At 48.5% G+C, this 22,736-nt stretch overlaps 6 protein-coding genes and 1 non-coding gene across 7 annotated transcripts; 4 read left to right on the top strand and 3 right to left on the bottom strand.

Annotated features, from left to right (window-relative positions):
- Positions 1-9,587: 9,587 nt before the first annotated feature.
- EI90DRAFT_t81 lies at positions 9,588-9,680 on the bottom strand. The gene has a single exon. It is a non-coding gene; the product is annotated as a tRNA-Leu (tRNA).
- Positions 9,681-9,865: 185 nt separating this feature from the next.
- On the bottom strand, positions 9,866-10,706 carry EI90DRAFT_3046933 (pyridoxamine 5'-phosphate oxidase-domain-containing protein). The gene is made up of 3 exons (XM_039059511.1): positions 10,292-10,706; positions 10,180-10,238; positions 9,866-10,118 (listed from the first exon to the last, which is right to left on the bottom strand). The coding sequence occupies exons 1-3, from the start codon at positions 10,568-10,570 to the stop codon at positions 10,001-10,003; spliced, it is 456 nt and encodes a 151-aa protein (XP_038918782.1). The 5' UTR covers positions 10,571-10,706; the 3' UTR covers positions 9,866-10,000.
- Positions 10,707-11,436: 730 nt separating this feature from the next.
- On the top strand, positions 11,437-12,492 carry EI90DRAFT_3144762 (uncharacterized protein; the record flags this gene model as incomplete). Its single annotated transcript, XM_039065192.1, has 4 exons — positions 11,437-11,527; positions 11,581-11,707; positions 11,770-11,946; positions 12,000-12,492. 4 exons carry the CDS (start codon positions 11,437-11,439, stop codon positions 12,490-12,492), a joined length of 888 nt encoding a protein of 295 aa, XP_038918781.1.
- A 1,387-nt stretch (positions 12,493-13,879) lies between these two features.
- EI90DRAFT_3014369 (uncharacterized protein) lies at positions 13,880-15,271 on the bottom strand (the record flags this gene model as incomplete). The annotated part of the gene is made up of 7 exons (XM_039056774.1): positions 13,880-14,009; positions 14,048-14,221; positions 14,396-14,456; positions 14,629-14,803; positions 14,879-14,938; positions 14,998-15,132; positions 15,164-15,271. 7 exons carry the CDS (start codon positions 15,269-15,271, stop codon positions 13,880-13,882), a joined length of 843 nt encoding a protein of 280 aa, XP_038918780.1.
- A 1,204-nt stretch (positions 15,272-16,475) lies between these two features.
- On the top strand, positions 16,476-17,668 carry EI90DRAFT_250151 (uncharacterized protein). The gene is made up of 3 exons (XM_039053140.1): positions 16,476-16,635; positions 16,701-17,453; positions 17,504-17,668. The coding sequence occupies exons 1-2, from the start codon at positions 16,552-16,554 to the stop codon at positions 17,394-17,396; spliced, it is 780 nt and encodes a 259-aa protein (XP_038918779.1). The 5' UTR covers positions 16,476-16,551; the 3' UTR covers positions 17,397-17,453; positions 17,504-17,668.
- Positions 17,669-19,666: 1,998 nt separating this feature from the next.
- EI90DRAFT_249757 (uncharacterized protein) lies at positions 19,667-20,844 on the top strand. The gene is made up of 3 exons (XM_039053130.1): positions 19,667-19,912; positions 19,978-20,699; positions 20,756-20,844. Exons 1-2 carry the CDS (start codon positions 19,829-19,831, stop codon positions 20,455-20,457), a joined length of 564 nt encoding a protein of 187 aa, XP_038918778.1. The 5' UTR covers positions 19,667-19,828; the 3' UTR covers positions 20,458-20,699; positions 20,756-20,844.
- Positions 20,227-21,800, top strand: EI90DRAFT_249784 (uncharacterized protein). The gene is made up of 3 exons (XM_039053131.1): positions 20,227-20,699; positions 20,756-21,524; positions 21,587-21,800. Exons 1-2 carry the CDS (start codon positions 20,613-20,615, stop codon positions 21,509-21,511), a joined length of 843 nt encoding a protein of 280 aa, XP_038918777.1. The 5' UTR covers positions 20,227-20,612; the 3' UTR covers positions 21,512-21,524; positions 21,587-21,800.
- The last annotated feature ends 936 nt before the right edge of the window (positions 21,801-22,736 follow it).

The following is a 22,736-nucleotide window of genomic DNA, read 5'->3' as shown; positions in this document are numbered from 1 at the left end:
CTCGCTGGCGGCGTGTTGGCTCAAGGTAGTCTTTTGGCACAAGAAGAACAACAACTGCCGAAATGTCTGGATTCCGAGCAGCTCTTCCAGAGCGCTGAGTCAACGTGTTTAAATTATCTGGTGGACCAAACTGAACCAAACGAGTCACATTTGCTAGATTGTGGCCCTGTTTGATCTCAATCAGATATGCAATGCAAGAAATACAATGAGAATTCAGACCAGTCCCAATGATTCTGTACTCATAAGTCCAATGAGTTTCCCTTCCTTAAACAAGTTGACTACCTTCAACTTGTGTCCATCAGACATCCTGGAATGAACCCAAACAACCTTTTCTTGGAGGGATGCACAAATTCGCGACCTCAGGAAGTTGGCACTGCGCTCGCCATCACTCCGGGATTCACAGTACATGAGAAATGGAATCGGAGGGGATCAGATTCTTTTAGGCCAGGCGGGATAAGGAATCCGAGGTCATTACATGATTCTTTGCTGTATTGCATTTGGCAGACACAGTAATGGAGGTTTGGACGGTCATTGGAGCGATGCATCCATTTGGTTGTCTTGCTGCTGTAAGTGCTATAGCAAGGGTCCAAGCCAATTTCTGACAATAATTTCCTGCACACATGAGTGTCCAATGTGGCAGAAGTTAGATACCATTGGCATCTATTTCGGAGGTAGGAATAAAGTTTCTATATGCTGCTCGGAATGACAGCCACTGGACTGCACAGTGTGCCTCGTCCACAATAATACGGTTAATCTTATCAATGAACATGTTGTTCATCCACAGAGGTCTAAGCAGATTCCCTCGCAGTAAGTCGGGCCCTAGAACGACAAACCGGTATTTCCCATTTCTGATCTCCTGCTTGATGAGTAACATAACATAACCATAAATGCATAACCAATCATTTATCGATAAATACGTGCCTTGATGGTTTCCTTGTTTATCGTCATCGCTTCCAGTGCTATTGCAGTGAGCCCTAAATCCTTGGCACTTTCTACATGCTGATCCGCCAGTTTTTTCAGTGGTACAATGATGAAAGAGACTCCCAGGTTATTTTTTTCAAAGAGGGCTGGGAGGAAAAAAGTGTAGGTTTTCCCTGTCCCTGTTGCAGCTGTTGATACTAAATTCTGCTTTGGCTTGCGAAGCAGAAACTCGGCAATCTCAGCTTGGAACCAGCAAGCATGTCGGTTCCAAGTCACTTCACTCTGAACCCTTATATGCTCAGCGGAAGGTGTCCTAGTGTCTGTTGCACGATCTGTGGGTGAGTCCATGGTGTAAAAGACAGTGAAGGAGCGGGGGGTGGGTTTGGTGCTTCTAGGAGATTCCTTTTTGAGACCCAAGAGTTGTTTCAGGGTTTGCCGGTGGGCACTGCCACTGCCATAGTGAACCAGTCGTCGTAGCGAAGTGTCGCGCGCTGGTTTTCGGAGTAGATGATCGGACATGAACTCTTTGTCAGGGCACGCCCGCCTGACCCCACGCCGCACCCTGCACCGTACTGCACTACCCCACTATCACTCCCCGTCTCTCCTCCCCCACTTTCCCCTTTCTCCCTATCTCTATTTCTATTTCTATTCTACGGTCGATTTCCCTTTCTCTATGTACCACTACATACCTAACCCCGCCCCCCCTGATCACTGCATGCGCCGTGCACACCCCCGCCTACTGAGTGGCCACCTCCGGGATCTTCTGCAGAGACACCCAGGGAGGTGCGGCTGTGTGCGGAGATGACGTGGCTTCCTCCACATGACCCTAGCCACATGTATATAATAGTGCCTGGGGTGGGAACAGAAGAAGCAGCCTTCTTCTCAACTTCCCACTTCAGGTAAGTACCGTAGCTTTCCCCTTTAATGATAATCTCAACTTCCCACTTCAGACTAAGTGGTCGGGGATGCTCACCCCGCGACGGGATCGCCGCTATGCACAGCCGCTATTCGTCCCACCGAGTCCCGCGCGCAGGGACCTCGCCGCTTTCGGAGCTGTCCCTGACACTCTTTAACCCCGTTACATGTGACTTATTATTTGTATTAATAACTGTATTGGGGTGGTCTGTATTGATTGCAGCTTTGTCCAGATAACGTGATTTCTGAATTGTAATACAAAGGGGTACTTAATTATTTTCTAACATTGTGCAGTGCGCATCCATGAAGCAGAGACAGCTGGGTTCGAGTCTGGACCGGTCGGTCCGGTGCGGCAATAAGCGGAAATGAGCGGGGACTTGTCAAACTAAACCAAGGACAAGAACCTGGGAAATGGGAGGCAAGGAATGAATAAGGTCAAAGCGGATCAAGTACCAATATTGACAGATTAAATGAATGAATAGGAAAGTGCAATAGCACACAGATCAAATGCCAATATTGGGGTGAACATAATAGGCACTCGGCAAGGAATGAATGTTATGTTGCTGAGTGACAAAAATGGCCAGAGGACAAAAGCGGAGGTCAGCACACGGTGCTGATACAAGTCTGCAAATAAGCGGGGTCAGTGCGGTGCCGACACAAGTCCGCAAACAGAGGTTGATCTGCCAGCACTGTCACACAAGGACAGCATGAAGGCCAACAGAGGTACAGAGGAGAGTGGGAGTGTTGACCTGACCAGAGGTGTCAAGGGCAACCAGAAGTGGCCAGAGGGTGCAGAGATGGGCAGAGTGGGCAGAGTGGGCAGAGGGTGTGGAGTAGGCAGAGGGTGCAGAATGCACTGAAGCAGGGCATGGCTGTGACCACAAAGCGGGAAGCAATGAGTGTGGTTCAGATGGAGACAAGGCAGGCATAGGAACTGGAGGGACTGAATGCCAGGAGCACCAAGGGCTCAGGAACTGGAGGTAAGGTCAGAATACTGGCAGGGTCTAGGTTCTGATTATTGGCCAAGTCTCACGCAATAAGGCAGGGGGCCAGACATGGGGTTGGGGGCTGGTTAGGATGGGTTTCGGGTTGGCGGATTCACCTATTGGCATTGGTTCACCGCTGACGGAGCCCCAGGATTTGTCGGTCGTGACACACTCTCACCCAGTTCTAACAAGGAGGACTGACCAAAAGTCAGTTCCAATTTGTGGCAAATGCAGCAAATTAGGGCAAACAAAAGATTTCCCTAAACACCATGCCACAAGCAATGAAAAGCCAAGGCACATAGCTGCCATGGAAGTCACCCATGCATCAGAAGAAGAGTCAGAAGACTCACTGGAAGACAAACCAGAGAACAGCTCTGGTGACTCCAAAGCATCAAGCTTTGAAGTCAAGTGTCATATCTGTACAATCCCGACCTCCACTCCAGGCTTCCAGAACTCCAAAACTGACTCTGGAGCCCCACTTCCTTCTTGCCACCCCGACTCCAAGAGGTTATCCCACCTCTGGCTCTAACATCATTTTTGGTCCGACTCTGGACCATTCCGGGTCTGACCTCAACCTCAACACCTTCCAGATGAGTATGCAACATGCTCCCAACTCTGGACCTCCACTCTGGAATCCCATTTGCATCTCCATCTCAGAACTCCGGTCTTAGCTCCAACCTTGGACTTTGACCCCACCTCCACTTATACCCATTGTATTGGTTAGCTGATTCCATTTATTTACCTTTGCCAATATTCTGGAGTTTTACTTCCGAGTTCGGACTTTCCAGACTTACTTCAGACCTTGCAACTATTGCATTGTTGTCAGGGGACAACTCCCGGGTCCCCATGACCCTCCCCTATGGCCCACAGCCTCAAGTCTGGCCAGCCCTATCCAGGGCACAATCCTACTGTGGGTAAGAAGATGAGATAAAACAAAGGGCAAGTATATACACTTGCCTACTGTGGGTAAGAAGATGAGAAGGAAGCTAACTTCTCATCTTCCCACAGTGGCCCCAATATCAGCAAAACTTCTGGGGATACCCGGAAGTCACATGAGGAATAGGAACCAGGCCTGGAGCATGCAGTGCACAGAGTGTGCAGGGTGGAGCACACATGCGGGTCTGGGTGCAGGTCCAGATGCAGGTCCAGGTCCGGGCTAGTCAGGGTGTGTGCCCTGACAATTGTCCCATTCAATTCCACTATTCTCCCTCATTCCTAATTGGGCTGCTGCTTCCTTCTATTCAGTCAGCTAGCCATTCCTGACTCCCATCCTCCTCCCTCCCCCCTTGGGCCTTGGCCCTTCACTCCTCCTTTGGGAAACACCATTGAGTCAAACCCTTGACCCTCAGTGTTGTTCCTCCTTCCAGCTCCCTTTGTCTCCTTTCAGACTACCCTTGCTCCTTTTGATTCCGGACTCCTCCTTTACATACAATGTACCTAATAACTTGTAACCTCAGTCTGAAATCACTTCCCCTTTGCTAGATCCAAAATTAGGGACCCCCAGGACAACCAGCAATGGCACAGCGCTCTGCCTGAGTTGCTGAGGCCAAGGTCCTTCCACAATAAGTCTCCAGTTCCATTCCGGAATCGTCCAAACTCACCATATCTAACATAAACACACTGGGGCAGGAACTGAAGAAGTAACCTTCCTCTCACTACTCCCACTTCAGTCCAAGTGTGTCAGGGACTGCATGTCAGTTCACAACAATAGGAGTGTTCCCAAGAAACCTAGTCGTTGTTAACGCTGAAGTGCCACCTTCAGCAGAGATAGGGGTTATATACATGGGTACTGCTACCCACAAGAGTGCAGCTACAATGAGATAAGGAATAGCTGATAGAATGATGACATGAAAAGATAAGTATTCATTTGGGTAATCGTAAGTGGGGTGTGGGAAAGGGGTGACATGTGGATGGAAGATGGGAAGCAGGACATCAGCAAAAGTCCGTTATGCTCCGGAGCATCAAGAGTGGCTGGAGCATGTGGGAGACAAAACAGCAGATTGGGCACTCCTGGAGCCAATAGTGTTCTCCTGGGAGGGGGTTCAGGAGCAGCTGGGAGTGGTGAGGAGTATGTAATGTGCCAGGAGCAGTGGGAGGAAAATTTTGGTCTCTAAAAAGTTGAAAAAAAAAATTTAGGGAAAAATCAAAAAAAAAATTCAGGAACTATAGTGCCTTTAAAGTGCTTTCAGGACATATAATTATTTGCAAAATTGAGGAAGAAATGATGGAGAAAAATGGAAAATACTTTCGGAGACCCGAGAAATAATGAGAACTGAATTGATGGGAAAGTCTGAAAATTGAATAGGAAAGTGAGGGGAAGCCTTGTAAGCATTGTTATTTTCTGCTGTTCTGATTTTTCCTGATTGTTCTTGGTCTCACTCCCAGCTGCTCCTGGACCCTCCCAGGAGCTTTCAGGAGCTTCCTGGAGTATTGAGGAGCAGCTGGGAATGAGACCAAGAAGAATCGGGAAAAATCAGAACAGCAGAAAATAACAATGCTACAAGGCTTCCCCTCACTTTCCTATTCAATTTTCAGACTTTCCCATCAATTCAGTTCTCATTATTTCTCAGGTCTCTGAAAGTATTTTCCATTAGCTCCTCCTGGACCCTCCCAGGAGCTTCCAGGAGTATCCAGGAGTATCCAGTAGCAGCTGGGAGTGAGACCAAGAACAATCAGGAAAAATTAGAACAGCAGAAAATAACAATGCTACAAGGCTTCCCCTCACTTCCCTATTCAATTTTCAGACTTTCCCATCAATTCAGTTCTCATTATTTCTCGGGTCTCCGAAAGTATTTTCCATTTTTCTCCATCATTTCTTCCTCGATTTTGCAAATAATTATATATCCTGAAAGCACTTCAAAGGCACTACAGTTCCTGAATTTTTTTGATTTTTTCCCTAATTATTTTTTTCAACTTTTTAGAAGTCCCTATTTTTCAAATTTTCCTCATTTCCCTCTATATCCCCCCCTCATTCCCCCCTCATTCTCCCCCTCACTCCCCCCCTCATTCCCCCCCTCATTCTCCCCCTCATTCTCCCCTCATTCTCCCCCTCATTCTCCCCCTCATTTCCCCCTCATTTCCCCCCCTATTCTCCCCCATTTCCCCCTCCCCCATATTCTGCCAGCCCGAAAGTGATTAAGTTGCCAGATTAATCATATATCAGGCCATAAATTTTGATTGTGTATTGGTGAGTCTCAGTGTCCTTGATATATAGTATAGTGTTTGATCTAAATGTTAAGCAGTGTCTTGTTGTGTTAGTCTTGTGGTAGGAGGTATTCATGGGGGATCTTCCCTCTTTTTTTTTCCTTTTCATTTTCAAATGCTCCAGGAGCTCCCAGAAGCTTCTCACCCCTATACACTTTGAAGCATTTAAATTGTATTTACTGGATATGTTTGTGCACAAAGCAATGCTCCAGGCCCTCCTGGGAGTGCCCTGGAGTACCTAGCCAACTCCGGAGGAAATGGGCTGTTCCTGGACCGGCCAATCTCCTCCTGATTCTCCCAGTGCTCTCGATACTCCGGAGCACTCAGGAGCATAACAATTTTTTGCTGATGGAGCTAAGTGAGATTACCTGCATTCTTTGGATCTCTCCAGATCATCTTATGGCAACTCCCTTCCAGCGTAGGGGGTCAGGGTAGCCAGTTAGGCCATGCCCTGACAAAGTGGCCAGGGACCATCATCCTGCATCAGGCCTGTCAGTATGCACACCCATTCCACACCTGTCATATCCTGGATCTTCCACCTCCCTCCGCCCTATTCCTATACGACTCCTATGACCTCCACCAGCCCTCCCAATCTCTCTCTGCTGCCTCCAGTCGATGTGAATGGCCCTAGGACTACCTCCTCCTTCAACTCTCTCCCGCTCTGCCTCCTTACTTCCAGTCTCCACACCTCTGGTACCTCCTCACCTCTGGTACCTCCTCACCTCCGGTACCTCCTCACCTCCGGTACCTCCTCACCTCCGGTACCTCCTTACCTCCGGTCTTGATAATCTTTATTGTTTTATCATTTGATATTTTCTACAACCCCAATCTTCTGGACTACAACTTCCGGGCTCCAGACCTTTCCAGATGTCTTTCTCTGTAGTCCCCTGCTTATTCTTAGGCGGTTCCAGACCTTGCCATTCAGTTGGCTTTTAATTCTCTCACTCCACAAACCTCAGACATAATTCGGGCTTTTTGCCTATTCCTTATTTGTCCTGTGGATTCTTTTCTATTTACTTCCCCTTCCCCTTGGTAACCTTTGTTTACCTTCGGATCCAATTGTTTCTGCTATATGTATGCATGTACCCCTCTAGTAAATAGTTCCCCCCAGTTATAATATAAAAAGTCTTGAGCCCTCAAAGAACCTCCTCTAGGATGTCTATCACATCCCACTCGTCTGCTGCTCTACCCAGAACTAAGAACTGAGTAACAGACACATCTAAAAGGCGCCTTGGTATAAAACTCAAACGAATCGCATGATGAACGATTGACCCTCGCTAACGCCTCCATCATTAAGTAGTGAGGGGGGGCCTCTGGCCCCCTTCTGCTGGCAGCCTCCGTTCCTCCGTTGCCAGCTCCCCTGGCAAATTGGGGACAAATAGGTGCAGCGCTCCATTCTGAGTTGCTGAAGCCGAGTCCCTTCAACACCCCGTCACCCTCGGAGCTCTGCCCCACCTCTGGTCTGTCTCCAACCCACTGTCAGACAACCCAGAACACCAAGCTCCACCCAACAGCATCACCTGGATAGCGATTGGACCTATCCAAGGAATGTCTTCCTGACAACACCCCACAAAGGCTGTCATATCCTGGATCTTCCACCTCCCTCTTCCCTAGTCCTAGATGACTCCTATGACCTCCACCAGCCCTCACAATCTCTCTCTGCTGCCTCCGGTCAATGCCAACAATCCTAGGACTACCTCCTCCTTCAACTCTCTCCCACTCTTCCTCCCATCTACATCCACATCACCTCTGGACCTCCCCTACCACACCTCCACCTCCACCTCCTCGGACCCCTTGTTCAAAGGTTATGGATCTACTTGTTGTTGGTAACCCTCAACTTGCCTATCCACTCTCCTCCTTACTTCTGGTCTCCACACCTCCGGTCATGTATCTCCAGTACCTCCCCACTCCTACCCTACCTCCGGTCATGTTATTCTTTATTGTTTTATCATTTGACTATTCTATATTTGTCCTGTGGAGTCTTTCTATTTACTTCCCTCTTCCCCTTGGTAACCTTTGTTTACCTTTGGATCCAATTATCTCTGCTATATGTACATGCGTACCACTCTAGTAAATAGTTCCCCCAGTTATAATATTAAGTCCTTGAATCCAAACCCACTTCCACGACGTCTATCATGTTCTACTCACCAGCTGCTTCATCTTGAACCACGAGCTGAGTGACAGATACACCCTGAGGCACCTTGGTATAAAACCCAACGAATCGCATGACGAACAATTGACCCTCGCTAATGCCTTCATTGTTAAGTAGTGAGGGGGGGGCTTCTGGCCCCCTTCCACTGGTGGCCTCAGTTCCTCCATCACCAGCCCCCCTGACAAATTGGGGACAACAAGGATATAATGGGTGCAGCACTCCATTCTGAGTCACTGAAGCTGAGTCCCTTCAACACCCTGTCACCCTTGGAGCTTCGCCCCACCTCCGGTCTGTCTCTGACCCACCATCAGACAACCCGGAACATCGAGCTCCATCAGACACACCTGCCTGGGTAGCGTTTTCAGATCTTCCCTGGGTGGGTTCGTGACAAAGGCCTCAGCACCAGGTGATACATCCGGGCCCCCTCAACCCCGGACATGTCCCTGACATTACCCACAGTAGGCAAGTGTATCTTACTTGCCCTTTATTGATACACTTTCTTACCCACAGTAGTTCTGTGCCCTGGGATTGGGCTGTTACAGGTTAGACTGTGGACTGTAGAGAGGGATCATGGGGACCTGGGGTTCATCCCCTGACACATTGGTGAATGCAGTCATGCAGATATAGTCATCACCAATGCTGATGTTCCTAACATTTTCTGTTCATATAGGAGAGTGAGTAGAGAGGGAGCTGGTAAGTAATGGAAGACAGACTGCTTGTGAAGGTTTCGAAGAAGTTATGGGCATTCACCCAAGCTTGATGAGTCAGAGGAATATTCCAAGTGGCTGATGTTGGTCTTGTTGCCGAGGCTGTTCCCCAGCTCATCAAGAGACTCAAGAATTAACACAAAGATAATGTAGCATCTTATAGGAACAATAATGAATACATAATTAGGCAGTCCGTACATTGGAGGAGCAACTACAGTAATATTGACACGATAGCATCTGAGTCGCCTGTGCTATGAGGATGAAAGAAATAGGTCAGTTAATGAATTCCAGAAGGGGAGAAAGCTCGCTTTTCAGTCACATGGTCCTTAGTCAAATAAGGAAAAAACATTTCGTCAGCAAAAGTGACAACTTTTACGTAATTTCGGGAGGTGAGAGTGACTCTGCTGTACAGGTAACCCGTCAGAAAATCGCCTTTCAGGAGAAATTTTTCGATGTGACAAACTCTACTGTTTCCAGAAAACGACCTCTATCCAGCTGTGTGCCACATATCAGTTGTCAATCCTACTTCATAAATAGCGCTGCACAGCGCCAAAGCAAGCCAAGCCAAGCATTTAGAGCAACGGTGCAACCAAAATACCTCCATTGTGATGTTAAAAACCAAAGGAATGAGTGTCGAAGGTCGAAGGTAGAAAAACAGTGGGCCCTAGACTAGTTGATTGGTGCCAACAAAAAGATCCCGCGTGATGAGAGTGGGATTCGAACCCACGCCCGCGAACGGACCAGAAATATAGGGATCCTTAATCTGGCGCCTTGGACCAACTCGGCCATCTCACCCGCAGCTAAGAGTTCCTTGGGGGACGACTAGGGAAAACTAACACGACCCTCGGGGCATATGACCCAAGCCTCTTGGTAAAATCAATTCCAGGCAGTGTGGACATTAAGACAAAAAACTATAATCGCCTCGTTCATTGCTTCGAGGCGGTTAATTCTGCTCGTTTGAGATCGAGTGACATGACATCCAATTTCACAGTAGTGTTTGTACGTGTGGGAAACTTCAAAATCTTGAGCTGCGGGTTCGGGTCATTGATTTGTGGCTGTGGAGACGAGAACCACTTGGCTCATGCCAGTCGTGCCATTGCATTCTCGGGCTCGAGCTATCGTTGCTCCAATGGAAGGTATGGATAGGAATCCCCATTCTCCCTCTGCGGCGTAAAAGCTTCGTTTCCTGACCGTTGGTATAGATCTAACGGAATCCAACCAATATAGTGAACGCTGAAAGTGTTGATTCGGTCACACAAAGGCACTCGGGGTCATTGTTAAGGAGATAACTCACCCTCCGAACCCGCCAACATAATATATGACGGAAGGATCAAATCGAGCCCATTGGACATCCTGATCAATGGAACGATATGAGGCGACACAAAGCCGATTGGACGTGGGCTTACTTGAAATGGTGACTTCCCTGGTATCCATGAGGTGGCATCTGGGTGTCTGTCAATATAGCATTCTTCCAGGCTGTCGAGATCGTTGTCTGGTCCCACAGCACTGACTGAACCGATGAGTGCTACACGGGGCTTTGATACTGGTGACAGTGACAAGGGTGCCTGGATTGTGAATGTAGCGACGTGTGTCGGTGAGGCCCATATATTGGTGGCACTCTGTGAGATATTAACGAGGATGAGAGCTAGTGAGCCATTCGGATAACATGGAGCGTAATACTCCATAAGTGCGAATGGTGCACCGGGCACTTCAGTAGCATTTGACGGCCTTATAGTGGCGAGTGTCCCGAGAGATTGAGACCCGACCAGTAGTCGAGCATTACGTGCTAACCATTTAGCACGCTCGTTAGTGACAGCCAGTTGCCGTGCGACGGAGTACGAAGAGAAAAGTAGAAGCATATCACCTGCATCCTCAAGGGTTTCCCTCGCACGGCAGAAAGCTGCCGAGTAGATAGACCACGTAACGAAAGTCCGCCAGAGCATGTGGCTCGCGTAATCTCTCAAGTAATCCTGATCGTTCGGGCTCGTGTGAGAGCGAACAAAGCGAACACAGGACAAAGGCGGCTTCGAAAATATTTTTTTCCATAATTTCTCACGCCCACGTGGTAACGTTCTCCTGCTCAGATGCCTTTCTTTGCGTATTTCTCTGGAACGCTGCAGACATCCTGCTTGCTCGTTCCAAACCTGTGCTTGCGCGTCGTAAAGATGGATATGCTTTGGGTGTGGTACGATTCGCGTTGGGGTTTTGTAATTTGGAACAATAAGAAAATTGGTGCGAGGCCATGCGTTGGACAATAGGCTACTTCCATGGATACACATGAGAACCCTTAGTCTGCCACTTGGTCTTTTGTCTTGTGTCCCTTTAAAAGTCTGGTTCGCTCCCAAGTTGATTCATCACTCCCCTCTTTCCCCGCTTGCCTTCGTTAACGTCGTTGACACGACCTCTACTGCCTTTCGCTTGCTCAACTTCTTTACAAGTCTGACCTGGTGCCAGCTAGACTCTCATTATAATTCGAAAGCACTTGACCGTGCATACACTTCTACTAGAACATCTCTTGAATTTTCCGTGAACGATCAACCGGAAGATCATAATGCTACCTCCACGAGCCTATCTGTTCATTGCATTGAACGCTGCCCGTGCGCTTTCTCTTCTTACGCTTATTCTCGTCTTCAGCTCGTCGAGTACGTGCTCCCACTTTCGCGCCACCGCGGCCGTATCCTGACGTCCATTCTAGTTGTCACCATGGCCGGGGATATTGCGGCTATTCGTCGGAGTCCAGCAGACCTATCACAACATAATAGCACTATCTCCATCAATGGGACCGACTACATTTTTGATTGCGATTATCGGGAGAACAGCACGTATGTCAACTCGTTTTATCATCTATGGCTGATGAGTTGCTAATTTAGGGTTTCAACGCAAGTGTCCCAATGCAGCCTGGTGGATCCATGTTTGCTATTATCAACCACATTTTCATCATCTTCCAAATCATCCTGCTATTCATGTCCGAGATCTCTTGGCCAATGTCTTTTCTTGACAATTTTGTCCCTGTCCTCGGCACTCAACATGGTGTCGGCATACTAGGATTTATGCAAATCTTGTAAGTCACCTCTACTCGTCTTTTCAATCCCAAAAACTGATAATTATTATCAGCATCGGCGCTGCTGTACTCTCTCACCACGTGGGCACTTTTGCTCTTGTCTCCGCCTTCTTCCTCTTCGCAATCGGAATCCTCAACGTCCTCCTCGGCCTCACCTTCCGCGCCTCCATCAGAACCAAACGCTCACTCACCTCATGGCGCGATCGCGTTCCCGAACTTCCACGTTCCACATCAGACTTCAAGTCAGCCATGTCTGGTAAAGGCTCAGGCGTCTTTGGTGCCGCTCAAAACGTCTTCGCAAACGTCACGGGTTCTTCCGAAAAAAATCAGGAGCCTGGTTCACATCCCGGTTATGGATTCGGAAGACAAGGGGAGAAACAGGCCGGGTTGAAAGGCTTCTTGATTTCGAAACCCGTTGAGACATTGCCTCGATATGCGGCTAAGCCTGGTGCACCATCGAGAAATAGTTCAAGGAGTTCGAATCGAAGCTCCGCCGACTCCACCGAAATCCCTATCCAGGACCCCCCTAAGGCCAATAGGATCTAAGCACTTGCATTTGCGAATGACGAATGGATGAAACGGCTTGTCACGAAAACCACATTTATCTTGATGATCTGGTCATCGTTTGGAACACATTGTTTGTTGTGTGATATTGTGATGCGATGCATCGTTTTTTTTCTCTATATCTCACTCTACTTTGCTGCCTGTGGTGTGGCTGCCTTGGGCACTCTCCCGTGTGTATAATTTCCCCTTTTGAAGCGTTGAGATACAACAGCTCTATCATACTGTGATGACAACAGACAAAAGATTTATGTGCTAATACAGGGGGAGTACGGCAAGCTCCATGGCATTGTCCGATATATGCATTATTGCAACTCTCAGGCTGAAGCAACAACAGTTGCCAGCCTACGGGCCTTCAACAGACTGAAGCAAGTGGTCTTGTTCACTTGCGGCTTAGTTCACCTCGCCACTTTTCTTTTCTGGCCGCTACTTTGTGTGTGGGCCAAATTCAGTCAAGTACATATTTGAACGAAAGAGATCAAGTTGACAACTGGGCCTTGCGCGCCTACCGCACCGTCCCAGAGGACTCAGAGAAAGACAAAGTCCAACTTTATCCGCACGCTCATAGCGGGTATGCAGGATTAGAAACAAGTGCTTCCCCCCCCCCAAAGAGACACCACGCTCCCAAAGGGTTCGAATATAACACTCTTAGATCTTCATCATTTCATTCCGGCCACAGTGTGCCAAGGCACATAGGGTAAAGGCCCCTCGACGACCTATCATTACTCATCTAGCAAAGTCTCGATATTCGGTCAAAAAACCCTCGAGTCCATGACGGTTCCAATTGACTCAGTTGGGCCGTTTACACCTCTCGGTGGGCCGTGCGTATAGTGGTCCATTTATTTTCCTGGCCCCAATTGCGGGCTTCGACGTGAAATCATGGGCCATCAGTTTGATGTTCAGGAAGTATTTTCCCTCCATGACTTTCCCCCATTAGCGTCAAAGTGCAAAGTGGAACCCGAACACATGTCCGGAAAGCAAGCGACTCCCCCCCCACCAATGTGAGGGACTGGGGCTAGAAGATCAGGACCTTTCAAAAAGCAAATCAAGGTTGCACCTCTTATAGTTAGAGAAATCACCTTTTATTTTCATTTTCCCACTTACGTCCGTGACGATCCAACTTGACGAACTCATGGCCATCGATGGGGTGCCTTATCTCCTAGCGAGTTCTTTAACGGGAGGCATGCCGTGATAGGGAAGCCGCAAGCCGAAGAAGGGGCAGTGGCCCAGAAATTATGCGATTTGGAAATGGCTTAGTCTTATGACGGCTGGCAGAAGCCGGTGCCGGTTTCGTGTCATCTCTTCTGGCCCCCCAGCCTGGAGCTAGGTGTTCTTTGTGCGCGTACACTTTCCCCTCTGAGGCATAAGTATATCAGGCCTGCTGGGTCTGGCCATACAATGGCCATCTCATTTCTGGACGTCGTCCTAGCCAGGTTTGGTAAATACATACCACTTTATCTGCATGGATCTGCATGGGGCCCCGGCACAGACCCGTCGTGAGCCTATCAAGGAACTTCGAGAGCGTATCCTAATGATTAACTTTACTCCGGAACAATTCATTAGCGCCTTGATTGACTCAATCTGGCTTTGGGGGTGTCCTAGTGCTGGGCGCAAGACGCCCCAAGTTTCAACCTGTGATAACTCTGCGCCATCCCAAGTGCTGGTATTTTTGCCTCTCCTTCCCATGTCTCTAGACTGAACGTCCCTGAAAATACTACGATTCTATTCGTGCAAAGTTTGACTGAGGGGACTTAGAGGGGTAACAGCCTCAATTTCAAGGTGGACATTACCCGTCCGCAATCTCGGAAGCGATCTATTTCTGTCCAGAAACTCCGATGCTTAACCGAGTTTTGTGAATAAGCCTATGAGGGCTACTAGCGGGAATTACCTCAACCCAGAGTCGTTACAATCCATGGCGCGTAGTGATGCATCCTCTAGCTTAGACCGGGCTAGATTGTATTTTAGGCGCAAATTGTCGATTGACTTTCACACTGGCAATGACTCGACCAAGTCAAATCCTGGGATAAGTCAGACCAGACATCATCACACCATTACATTGAATGTTATGACGTTGGAACTAAAAAAAAAAAAAGCAGGAGTTGCAAAAAAGTCTTCACTAACGGTTTCCTTCAGCAGGACCGGCCGATTTGGCTCCGGGCCCCGACAACCAAAATTCATGTACATAGTTGCTGTCCAAGAAGTCCTTTTCTTCCACGATTTTCCCATCAGCGTCGAAGCGGAGCCTGAACACATGCGAGGAAGCGAGCGACTTGCCCGCGAGCGAGACAGACTGGTGCTGCAATCAGAATGCTTTAGCATGGTCTCTTAAGAGGCTTAGCAAAAGCAGCTAGAACTATAGTAGGAGACATACCCCTAAGTTTACATAGAGAATCACATCACTCTCGTTTTCTACCACCTCTGTGATAATATACTAGATGAAAAATCAGTGAGCGCTTAGTAGCATGCACACGATTGGTTAGGCTGTGTCACCTCGGCATTTTTCGTCCATTTCCAGATAACATTCTGGAATGTGTCGATAAATTTGGACTTGTTACACTGGCTCCATCCCAGGGCGCTCAGAGACTCATCCGGGAGTGGAGTCCAGGTGAAATTATCCGTGCCACACTCATCCAAAGTGACTTTCAAGGTTTCATACGAGTATGAAGTACGAAGCTTCGAGGAGACGGAGAGCAGTTTTCAAGTTGGGGGATTGATGATCTTTGAGGGTAGTAGCGAGAGGGGCGGCGAGTTGAACGGGGGCCATGTTGCGATAATGGAAGGTCCAACACACCAAGCTCTAGTGTGGGCCCGATAAGTAGCCAGGGGAACCACGCGGAGAGACTAGATGATATATGATGTCATTGCGCCGCCAACAGTATTGACTTTGGCGAATCTCGCCTTTTCGAGATATATAGGCAAGCATGCACTCATTACTCCATTACTCAGGAATTGATTTTCCCGAAGAAGTCGTCGTTCATCCTAGTCGGTCCAAGTTTAGATAATCAAGATACAATATTCCAAATCCTTTTTTGTTCATGTATTGGAAATATGCGTGGCCCAACGGCTAGATGAGTTCCAATGAACTTCGAATGGCTGGCTCCGTGAATGTTCATCATGACATATATATGCTCGAGATACAGCAGCTCGAGCATGTCCGAGGGATGCTGGAGCAGCGATCAAGACCACCTCAAGACCTCCCCACCTTTAGTCGGTAGTTTCGGGAAACCAGATTATTTCTCCGCTCAGAGTGAGAAAGGGATGAGGTGCGCAGTGGGATTCAGCAGACGGTGCGGCACCTCTTCAGCGCGGTGAAATGAGCTCGCCCGCCACGCCACCCATCCTGACTCGTGTTTCTCTCGGCCAAGGTTGTCGATTCCCAGCACGCCAGGTTTAATGCCCACAGCTGAGCGGCGTCTGAAACCACAACTCAAAAAACCACACCGCCGCAAACCCTACCAGGTGCCTTCCCCGTCAAATCACCAGTGTGAATTGAAGCAGGGGCAATGAGCAAACGGATGTAAACTGGTTATCATCCAGATGTACACAGTGTGCCGACCTCCCGGAGTGTTCAGCACCAGTGTGGTCAGAAACTGAGGCTTGAGGCATTATTAATCATGCACCCGTAGAGACATGGCCTCAAACGCAGCGGTAGCGGCCGTCCCGCCGATCGATCGATCTCAACCGATTCGCCCGTCCGTGACCCATCCTGTCACGGGCGCTTGAAGGAGAGAAGCGTTCGTGTGGTCCTGCATCCATGCTATGTGGGTTCAAGGAAAGAGTGTTATCGTGCCACTGGTACATAGATAGTGCTTTGCGATTCCATCATAAGCAGTGCATGCAAAAAAGTTCCACTTACATAACTTACATATAAAGAAGAAAACTTTAGCAAAGAGACGCAGGAAGAGAAATGGTACTGGTGCAAGTACTGAGGTTCGTGTGAGTCATTACTTACATAATTCCGCAACTTGGTCAGTTGTAGCCAGCTTCGGTGCCGAAGCACTGGCCTTGGCCCTTCTTTTACGCGAACACGACCTCGTTCCAGTCATGTCCCTCCAAACCCTCATTCTGGACGTGCTGATCGAAATCCTAAGCTATATCGGAGTCCGCGATATTCTTTCCCTACAACGCGTGAGCTGCAGATCCACGACTCAGGCTCCGTCTACTTGCTCACTTCCAGCTGAACTTGCAAACAGACTTGCAAAGGTATCCGAAGAGTCACTCAGCTTCACACCGTGTGGAAGAACGTTTTAGAAAAGCACATAATTCCCTCTGGCCAATCAATTTCGCTACCGTCTAATGTCCCTCTACCTGACCAATCCGCACTCGATCTTAAACGAGCAGCAATATATGCTGCGCGTCTAGAACACAACTGGACATCTGTAACACCCAGGATTTTTACACGTACACAATTCTGCACAGCGTCGCGAGTTAATCGTACATTCTTCATCCCTGGTCACAGCGGAAAGTATTTGTTGACTGTCAGTGGTGGCGATGAGGTGTCGATATGGTATCTAGAGCCAGATCTTGGAAGATCCTGGAAGATACTTGACTGGAATGTTCAGGGGACCGTTATCGATGCGGTTCCTAACAGTGACGGCTGGGCTCGCGCAACAATGGCTCTATCACACACTTCAGACCGGTCAATTTCTTTTTCTTCCAGACATTTATGCATCACCCTGTACAATCTGGCCTTCTGTGATGATGGGGGAGGACGCCCAACAGCCACCTGCGAGCAGATCTTCGAGGGCAAACTCCCTGGTCGGTTGGAGAATCTTCGTGGAAACCTTATCGGGATGTATAGGAGGTTTCGCCTCGGAGGGTATCTGTTCAATTATCAGAGTCAAGTGACGATCGAACTTCAAGGTGCAGCAGCTCAACCTGTCAGTTAAAGTCCATCATTACTTCTCATCTCGACCACGAAACTCATGCAATAGTTCCATCGAATAGTATGGCCTATGTTTGGCGATGGAAGTCCTTAGTAATTGCGTCATAATGGTTCAGCCTCTGAGCATCAACATCTTTGCGTTGCCTGAAATCGCGCGGGACACTGAACCTCGACCAGGGGAAGCAAGGGTATTCCAAGCACAACATATTTCTGCTGCCCTCTGTCCTGAAGACAAAGTATGGAGCTCCGCCGTCATCATTCCCTACTGTGCTCCCTATCCAGCGCAACGTGAAAGTCCTCCCTCCCAGCCTATCTCCATCCTCATTCACGAACAGGAAATAACGGAAACCGTAGACACCCTGAACCATTTCCTCGTCTATGACTCACCGGGGTACTCCCCTAAATCATCTGTTCTCCGTACTCGCTCCCCAAATAACCTGCCGAGCACTGGCAGTTTCACCGAAACCACTCTCTATGTAGCTCAAATTCGTACCAGTATGTATCCATATTTTCTCCTCGATGTTGTGGCTTCTCCGACAAGCGGAAGAGGGCTATGGTTAGCATGGAGGAGTCAATCGTCGGTCGAGCAAGTCGTCCTCTTTAATGCCAGTGGTGGCGTTATAGATGATTCGTCATTCAAATTAAGTGATATTGGACCATTTGATGATAAAGAGTCTACTCGAAGGGGAGCGAGAATCGGAGCTAAAGATATAGTGGACGCTTTCAGGGATTGTGCAGACTTTTCTTTGGATGATGGGACTGGGCGGGTGGTTGTTGTTACTAGTCATGGACAAGTTCGCATCTTGCAGTTCGGGATCGCGTGAAACCAATGCTGTAGTACGGTAACAACTACTGGTCCGTCCCATAATCCCCATTAGGGCTAAGACTTCATTCTGAATACTAGGCAGGTTTATTCTGAGTCGTTCCTCCCTGCGCAGCCCAAGCCCGTCTTCTTGCACAAGCTGGCAGGCACATGCCATCCAGCCTGAGGGGCGCGAACTTTAGCGTTGGTTTTCTGCCTGAAGTAGATATTCTATAGTGGCATGTTTTGCATCGTGCATCGACTGGTTTGGCTCAGCTAGGCCAGTGACTCCTAGACTAGCCATACTTCGCGTCATCCGTATATTATGGTTCTTCAGTTGTCGGTGGCTCGACTTCCGGCGACTCCACTGTTTGACATCTTTCCGGGCTTGACATACAGTGCGACGACTCACGTTGTTGAGGTTGCGGTGTCGTGTTTCTATTCCTGGTACTCTTGCTACCAAACTATGTAATTTGTGCTCTATTCAGCGCGCTCGCTTATATTATAAAGCAGAATTTCTGGTTTTTTTTTTGTCTTTCCTCAGCTCGCGTACAACGGAACTGAGAGTGTATTATGTTATCATTTTAATATTTATGCTCAACAGGCCCAGGCCGCCTGCATTTCAACTTTGCCCCTCCAGAATGACACCGTGCCGATCGGAATGTCTGTCATTCGTGGTATTCCTCCCCTGCGGGTGTGTGTCTAAGATTGACATTTACATTCGCACTCAGTTCCGACTCGCCCAAAAGATACAACGGGCTCACAGGGGTATCCGAAACGTTGTCAAGCTTCATATTCTGTAACAAATGTTGCTAGAAGTACTGTGTCTAGCTGTGTGGAGTTAAAATGAACAGGGCTGTATGCCTTCTTGTCTCGAAAGTAATTCGGCATCTGTGGAACTGCACATGCCGAGCTTTCTGCGAGAGTGACACCCGAATTGGCCCCTATGCAGAAAATATTTGGGGTTCATCAGCTGCGGTAGTAACATATATGTCGGTGGAGCATCTGAAACCCGATCTTAGAGAGTCACAGGAGACACTTTAGAGGGAATTTCGAATGCAGCATGCAGTGCAGTCCTCACTGGCGATTGTGGGGATCGTGGGTTGGACGATAGCGTTACTGTATGCCAGTGACTCGCCAACTAGTATAGTCTTCAGGGTTTCTAACTCCGAGCGATCGGTTCCATGGGTGTCTTACACGATCCACACAACCTGGTTCCCAGCATAGCTAGATATATCATGCACGCCTGCCTACGAACCAGCCTCCAGAACTGAATCGACTGACGGTCCTTTCACGGAAACTCAGGCAGGTTCCCAGCCTCTTAGAAGCCAAGCCTCACTTCAGAAGATATCTATTTATCAATAATTCCCAGAGGTAAATGCGTCCAGTCAACGACCTGCTTTGTTGGCTGGAAGTAGCCATGCATTCTCAGCTGAAATGCGATGCCATTCCTACACTCATCGCTATTCTCACTTTATAATACCCCATTGTTTTACCACTGTACTCATTCTCAAATGCAATGAAGTTCTTACAACTTACACTGACATCATACATCCGAAGGCTGCAGTTCGACTAGTTTAAGCGAGCCTCGGTACCGAAGGAGTCTTTTACGCGAACACGACCTCGTTCTAGTCATGTCCCTCCAAACCCTCATTCTGGACGTGCTGATCGAAATCCTAAGCTATATCGAAGTCCGCGATATCCTTTCCCTACAATGCGTGAGCTGCAGATCTGTGACTCAGGATCCGTCTACTTGCTCACTTCCAGTTGAACTTGCAAACAGACTTGCAAGGGTATCGGGGGAGTCACTCAGCTTCACACCGTGTGGAAGAACGTTTTAGAAAAGCGCATAATTCCCTCTGGCCAATCAGTTTCGCTACCGTCTAATGTCCCTCTATCTGACCAATCCGCACTCGATCTTAAACGAGCAGCAATATATGCTGCGCGTCTAGAACACAACTGGACATCTGTAACACCCAGGGTTTTCGCACGTACACAATTCTACATAGGACCATCGCGAGTTAATAGCACGTTCTTCATCCCTGGTCACAGCGGAAAGTATTTGTTGACTGTCAGTGGTGGCGATGAGGTGTCGATATGGTATCTAGAGCCGGATCTTAGAAGATCCTGGAAGATACTTAACTGGAATATTCAAGGAGTAATTAGCAATGCGGTTCCTAACAGTGACGGCTGGGCTCGCGCAACAATAGCTCTATCGCACACTTCAGACCGGTGCGCATTCTTCAACTTTTTTTTCTTCTGAGCGTGAGTTAAACGAATTCCAGACGTAGATACATCACCCTGTACAACCTGACCTTTTGTGATGATGGGAGAGGACACCCAACAGCCACCTACGAGCAGATCTTCGAGGGTGAATTCCCTGATCGGTTGGAGATTCTTCGTGGGAACCTTATCGGGATGTATAGGAGGTTTCGCCTCGGAGGGTATCTGTTCAATTATCAGAGTCAAGTGACGATCGAACTCCAAGGTGTAGCAGCTCAACCTGTCAGTCATCACTTCTCATCTCGACACGAAACTCACGCTATAGTTCTATCTAATAGTTCGGCCTATGTTTGGCAAAGGAAGTTCTTAGCAATTGCGTTATAATAGTTCAGTCTCTGAGCATCAGCATCTTTGCGTTGCCTGAAATCGCGCGGGATACCGAACCTCGACCAGGGGAAGCAAGGGTATTCCAAGCACAACATATTTCTACCGCCCTCTGTTCTGAAGGTAGTGCATGGAGCTCCGCCGTCATCATTCCCTACTGCGCTCCCTATCCAGCGCAACGTGCAAGTCCTCCCTCTCAGCCTATCTCCATCCTTATCCACGAACGGGAAATAATGGAATCCGTAGGCACCCTGAACCATTTCCTCGTCTATGACTCACCAGGGTACTCCCCTAAATCGTCTATTCTCCGTACTCGCTCCCCAAATAACCTTCCGAGCGCTGGCAGTTTCACCGAAACCAATCTCTACGTAGCTCAAATTCGTACCGGTGTGCATCCATATTTCCTCGATGTTGTGGCTTCTCCGACAAGCGGAAGAGGGCTATGGTTAGAATGGAGGAGTCAATCGATCGGGCGAGTCGTCCTCTTTGATGCTGGTGACGGTGTTATAGATGACCCGTCAGGAAAATTAAGTGATATTGGACCATTTGATGATACAGGGTCTACTCGAAGGGGATCGAGAATCGGAGCTAAAGATATAGCGGACGCTTTCAGAGATTGTACGGACTTTTCTTTGGATGATGGAACTGGGCGGGTGGTTGTCGTTGCTAGTCACGGACAAGTCCACATCTTGCAGTTCGGGACCGCGTGAAACCAATGCTGTAGTATGGTGACCGCTACTGGTCTGTCTCATAGTCCCCATGACTTCATTCTGAATACTAGGCAGGTTTATTCTGACCCTGCGCAGCCCGGGCCCGTCTTCTTGTACGAGTTGGCAGGCACATGCCATCCAGCTTGAGGACCGCGAACTCTAGAGTTGGTTTTCTGCTCGGAGCAGATATTTTACCGTGTCATGTTTTGCACCGTGCTTCGACTGGTTTGGCTTAGCTAGGCCGGTGACTCCTAGACTAGCAGTACTTCGCGTCATCCGCGCCATCTCAATATTATGGTTCTTCAGTTGTCTGTGGCTCGACTTCCTGGCGGCTCGGCCTGGGTGACTGGCTTGAGACCCTGGTTCCACTGTTTGACATGTTGCCGAGCTTGACATACGCTGTGGAGACTCACGTTATTGAGGTTGCGGTGTTGTGTTTCTATTCTTGGTATTCTTGCTACTACAAAGCTAAATGTTTAGCGTGCTCGCTTATATTACTTATAAAGCAGAATTTTTCTAGCCTGTCCCCAGTACGTACAACGGAACTGAGTGTTCACGCTAGGATTCTAATATCCACACCCAATAGCTGAGTGAGAGTTTTCCTGCATTTCATCTCTGTCCCTCGAAAAGGAGTTTGGATGGACAAAAGTGCCCGCTACACAATATTCCGATGTAAACGAAGTTGGTATTCTAATAGCAGGTGCATGGCATGTAGTGATAAGGGAGATTGAGATCTTGGCTGTATTTTGGCACTGCCAAGAGAAGTGGCCTCGACCTAGAGTTGGTGCGGTTTTGCGAATACCCTCACTGATGACAACGTGTCCATGGCTGGGTAGTGGGGATTCTTCTCTTCCAGCTGAGAACATCGATGTCAATTATTACATTGGGACGAGTGGGAACTCATATGTGCATATAATAGTGGTGGAAGTGACCCGCCAAGGACAGCGTGACGGACGCTTGTGGCGGCATTCTGCGCTAATGAATTTCGCGAATACTAATTGATTCCGGGGTCGCCTTGCTTGATCTGATTACGTTTGAATCGATCTCAACTCCTATACCGAGTGAATAACGCATTGTTGTTGCATTGGACCCACTTCAGGCCGTTGGGCTCGTGTGCACATATATGGCGTTTCTGTCATCATCGGGTCATGGCAATGTACTTGTGGGAGCCACACATGCACCCAACATCCCACGGCTCAACCCACGGCCGAAGGAGAACGTTCAA

The sequence above is a fragment of the Cantharellus anzutake genome, assembly GCF_015039405.1.
Source record: "Cantharellus anzutake strain C23 chromosome Unknown EI90scaffold_12, whole genome shotgun sequence".
Taxonomy (NCBI): domain Eukaryota; kingdom Fungi; phylum Basidiomycota; class Agaricomycetes; order Cantharellales; family Hydnaceae; genus Cantharellus; species Cantharellus anzutake.
Note: the sequence above shows the minus strand (reverse complement) of the source record. Positions and strands in the feature narration are given on the sequence as shown.